The following is a 5,503-nucleotide window of genomic DNA, read 5'->3' as shown; positions in this document are numbered from 1 at the left end:
TATGCTAAACAAACGTCTCAACCAATATAATCATTATCTTCAAGTGCATACTTAGTCAACATCAAGTTCCAAGTAGAAAGAAAGTCTTCCTCTTCATCAAAATCATATATACAAGAGGCAAAATCTTTAGCAAACTCTTTGAATTGAGAAAAAACTCCACTCAAATGTATTGCGGCATTTTGATAAATGTGCCAAATGCATAAACGATGATGTGTTTCAGGCCATCTGGAAGCTAAAGTCTTTGTCATTGCAGCATTGCAGCATCTTGATCTGTAAGAATAGTTGTTGATTTTTTCTCAGACATAGCTTTAGTGAAGGTATCAAACAACCATTCAAATGACAAAGTAGTTTCATCATATAATAAAGCTGCACCAAAAATTATGGATTGCTTATGATGATTAACACCTACGAACAATGCAATTGGACGACCTTCATTGTTCTTCCTATATATTGTGTCAAAACAAACAACATCTCCAAAATTGCCATAATAAGCTCTCATCTTAGCATCAGACCAAAAAATGTTTGTGATCAAATCATCTTCATCAACTTGAATAGCATTAAAAAAATATGGATCATCACATTGCATTTTCTGCAAATATTCTAGAACACCTCCTGTATCTCCCACTCTCATATTTCTTGTTCTTTTAGATCGCAAGTAGTTCTTATAGTCTTCAGGAATAAACCCTAAATTCTCCCTCCCACCTGTTTGTCTCATCATAAGATCATGAGATGCTTTTGGGGGGATTCCCACCTCACTTGCCATCTCAATTTGCATCGCTGCAGAAGAAGATATGTTCCTATGACATCTGTAGAGATGTGTTTTGTTTGAGCTTGAAAGATAATGATTATGCTCTTTAATGAAGTTCACCACACAAAACTTGTCATTATTTCGACAACTAATCCTCAGTTTAGCATCACAACCAAATCTTGTCTCAGCACGACTTTGCTTCACATAAATATCTCGTTTGTCCTTTCCCTTTTTTCCTTGTGCACTACAACAAAACGTCCTGTCAATTAATCTGCCCGAATTATCATTATGGGTTCTTGTCCTTCGTATGCCAAATCCAACTTGTTTAGCATATTTCAAATAAAAGTCATACGCTTCCTCTTCTGTTTGAAATTCCATACCAATTTTTGGCACCAATTCATCTGTGCTTAATGGGGGGGGGGGGGAATCTCTGTATCATCTTCATTGCCTTTAAAATTAATCAATTAATGCAAACAAATCAATTAACAATGCACATAGTTAATCAAATTATGTAAAAATCGAAGTATATAAAGTTCAATATAAATGCACTGTGAATCTTATTACCTTCATCAGCCCTTTCTTCTACATTAACTTCAAAATCACCACAGCCTTGGTTTGCTTCAGAATACTCTTCAATTGACTCATCAAAATTCAACCTATGACAACTCGTAGATTCGCCCTCCATGATAATTACTTTAAACCTGAAAAAAGTGTGCCACAATAAAAGATTAATATATAAACTTAAGTACATTGTCAAAATCCAGCAACATCATTGTCAGAATCCAGCTCCTACCTAAATTTTTATAGTATTACCTAAATGTTTGTATAGCTCTTACCAACAAAAGTGACAGATAATTTTTGAAGATAGTATGACAAGTTATTATCTAGTTAAGATATTTCTTTTTAAATCTAAGAAACAAGATAGAAAACAGTTGTACATGGAAACATGGCGTGAAATTAATAGATGAACATATACAGAAGTAACAGAACACAACAAAATGCAGGTTTTTGAATTAACAGTGCATAGCATGTCTTTTGTATTAAAGTATATATAAACACCAAGAAAAACAAGTGAGCGTAGAATATAGAGAAGTACAAGAGAATATCACACACCTTGAGTTCAACAAACAATAGAAACTCTAGCCTTTAAATAATTAGATCCAATTTGATTTACATCACCTTAAGACCTTGGCTTCCTTGAGGAAGGTAACTGTCACGTATGACCCAAGCAAAATAGTCAAGATGACACAAAAATTTGGAACGACATTCCCCTTGATGGTTGTCACACTGGAAACCAATTTCCTGATAGAGCAAATTCATTATATAATAAGAAAATATGTCAAATGACAATAGCAACATTGAACTTAATTTCTATCAATCATTAGTCATATGAAATCAAAGCCATTGTGACACAAAGAGCAAAAGAAAAAAAAATGTGAGAGCATTAGCATATTACCATATTCTACCTGTAAAATGGGGTGTTGGTCAAGGAGCACTTAGCGAGTTGCCGGGAGTCGATTCACGCGTCACCGGAAGCATGCGCAGGCACGTAGTTGTTTCTCGAGGCGCACAGGGGAGCTGCGGGCGAAGAGGAGGAGACACTTCGACGGGCGAAGAGGGCACACGGGTGTCGGGCGCAGAGGGCGCAGAGGGAATCGGTGGGGAGCTAGGGCTCGCGAGGTCCTCGTTGGCAAGAGTAAGCACGTGATTCTTCTCCACAGGGTTGTAGGTGTTACCTCCGGTCGTAGGCGCAGAGGAGGAGGGCTGGCGTCGGCTGGAGAAGCGAAGAGGGGCTCTGCATCGTCAGCTGGAGAAGAAGCAGAGAGGAGAAGAGGGTTTTTTTGGCGGGCGAAGAGGAGCACGGGACGCGGGCTTAGGGTTTTCTTATTTTTTTTTTTTGCGCTGACGGAGCATTTCTTTTCGAGCGATGTTGGCGCCGAGAAATGCATGCGCTAAGCACGTGCTTTTTTTGTCGTGTAGCCGCGGGCGCAGAGGGCGCAGAGGGACGCGGGCGCAGAGGATCAGTCCCCCTAAGGACACTCCTTTAAGACGAGGTGGAGCTTATATAGAAAGGGTAAGTAATTATTCAATTCGGTTTAATTCCACATTGATTAGTACGATGTTAAAGGTACATCGTCACAGGTGAAAATAAATATTTTATTATTTTTATAATTGATTATATAAAATACAGTTATAAGTATCTTCTCTAAAGTAAAGATAAAATTATATTTATTTTCTATAAAAATAAGATTGAAAACTAATTTAATAATAATATTAAGATGATTAAAAGTGATCAAGATGATGAATATGTATCATCGTTAGCTGAATTATATATGATGAATATGTATCATACATGAAACAACAACTCTATATTCTTCTCAGCAAAATGATATCGATAAATGAAAGAATCATACTCTAAAGAGATGATGAATTAATACTTGCGTTCCCCCTTCGTCCTTCGCGAGGACACCAACCACCACCTCTCCTCTTCCTTCTCCTCTTGACGCCATGGTCATCGTCGCTTCCCTCTCCACGCCGGCAACACCGCCGCCACAGCAACACACGTGAGAGCCGACACCTCCTCCTCCCTTCTCCACACTGACGCCACCTCATGCGATGCCGCCGTCGCACGGCGCGTCGCTACCTCCGCACGAGAACACACCGCCCCCGTGAGGGACCGACGACAACATCCACAGCGCTGCTCTCCGACACCGCCCCCACTTTCTACCTCGTCACAGTGACTAGCCATCATTACCGGTGAGGCATGCCCCTAACTCTCCTTCTCACTGAGCTCCTGACGCCTCACCTCCTTACTGCCACCGCTACTTCCAGCGATCACTATCAGCCCTCCTCAGCGTTAAGGGCACAACTCTTCGCTGGTCAGCCCCTTGCCACCATCATCGACTAGCGTCGTCCACTCCTTCCGCGTCGTTGGTTTCCTACCGGAGCGCTGCCTCCCCTCTCCTCTCTCGTTGTCGCCTACAACACCCCACAGCGCACGTCGCCCTCTCCTGCCGAGATAAACGGCGCCTCCTCCATTCAGCGTTGTTTCTGACGTCCTATAATTATATGCAACATGAATAATCACCACTGTGGTACTGGTCTTGATGCTAATTTACAAACTGTGGTATTGCTATGTAGAAATCAACACCATCTTGGGTTAATAATCCTTGCAAACTCCACTCTTAATTGAGTCAATTAGTGAAGATTATTTATTAACAGCAATATGTGGTGCAAAAAAACCTCTAGGTTGGGAAGAAATTAAAATGGGAGGTCTCTATTCTCCCATGGGTTTGGACTAAATGAGTTTGATAATGTTCCTTAATTTCATCAAAAAATTTAGATGATATTTGAATTCTTTGGCTGATTTGATAGAATGAGGAAGAGAATATTTATTATACAATCAAGTCAAATTAAATATTTATTATTGCAAAAATTATTAATTATTTCTTTGATTCATATAATAATTCTAAAAAATATATAAAAATGGTCAATTTTTCTTAAATATTCTGGTAGGAAATGAATAATTAAAAAAACAAAATTTTGAGGTACTTATTTGGACCAAAAAGATGTGATTGGAGTGCAATTGTTGACGAGGATAATCGTAATTTTTCAATTAAGATTTAAAGTTGAATTATAATAATTAATCTTATCCTACTTTATTAAATAATGTTCATACATTCAACACAATCAATCTTCATCTAAATAGTAATTGATATGTTTTCTCAATAAAATTTTAATGATATGATGTGATAATTTACCAAGTCAACTTTTTTTAAGAATTTATAATAATTCGTCGTTGCATGGGGTCACCTTGATACTCAATCACAATATTAAATTGAAAATTTATTATGCATTTATTATTCTAAATTGCTTTAAATCATAATTGTAATAAAGTCGTACATAATTTTTTTTTCTACGGTCAATAGAATTTTTATCAATTAATTAGGAAAATGACATGAAATGAATGGATTATGACCCTATTTTTTTACACCCCTTCATTGTTTATACAAAAGTGTATTTGACTTTTAATTTTGGTGTCAATTTTATAATTACTATTAATTCATTTTCGAGATTAACCAACTAACATAGTTAATTAATAATGGATAGTTATTATAACAGTCATCCCTATAATTTAACAATGTTCTTTATATTGCTACTATTATCCGGTGCATAACTAAATCGGTCATCGCATGTTACATTTACAGAGTAGAGTAATGATCAATTTTTAATGAAGTTTAGAAAATACCTTCCATATCATGGTTTATTTCAATTTCTTGTCCTCGGGGTCATGGGGTCACAGTAAAATATTCAGGTTGTCACTCATATATCTGCAGTTCAAATCTCAACTACGATATATTTATAGAAATTTTCTTTTAAATGGGGAGCGTAACTAAAAAATACTAGGTTTTTGGATTAACCGTTGTATGAACCGAATCGGTCATCTCCGAAATAGTCAATAAGACTTTTTTTTTATTTCAATTTCTTAATTTCCTTGATTTATTTCGATTTTCCAATTTTCTTCCTTGGAATACTATGAAAGAGAGGCCCAACAGTGTGAAACAAAGGGCGCCAGATTAATAAATTTCACTGCAAAATTTATAACCTCTATTATTTCCCAAAAAATATATGATACAGTATGTTTTCATATTGTTCTTAAAATAAGGTGCCTTTTAAATATAATAAAAATAAAGGTGAATTTTAGAAACAAATATATATATTTTTACAAAAATGAACGAACGAAATGTAAACAGC

The 5,503-nt window shown here is 36.6% G+C and overlaps 1 protein-coding gene across 1 annotated transcript; it reads right to left on the bottom strand.

Annotated features, from left to right (window-relative positions):
• Positions 1 to 244: 244 nt before the first annotated feature.
• On the bottom strand, positions 245 to 2,549 carry LOC121991147 (protein FAR1-RELATED SEQUENCE 5-like). The gene is made up of 4 exons (XM_042545167.1): positions 2,485 to 2,549; positions 1,928 to 2,050; positions 1,313 to 1,449; positions 245 to 1,110 (listed from the first exon to the last, which is right to left on the bottom strand). The coding sequence occupies exons 1-4, from the start codon at positions 2,547 to 2,549 to the stop codon at positions 245 to 247; spliced, it is 1,191 nt and encodes a 396-aa protein (XP_042401101.1).
• Positions 2,550 to 5,503: the final 2,954 nt, after the last annotated feature.

The sequence above is a fragment of the Zingiber officinale genome, chromosome 6B (assembly GCF_018446385.1).
Source record: "Zingiber officinale cultivar Zhangliang chromosome 6B, Zo_v1.1, whole genome shotgun sequence".
NCBI lineage: Eukaryota > Viridiplantae > Streptophyta > Magnoliopsida > Zingiberales > Zingiberaceae > Zingiber > Zingiber officinale.
This window is presented reverse-complemented; position numbering and strand designations above follow the sequence as displayed.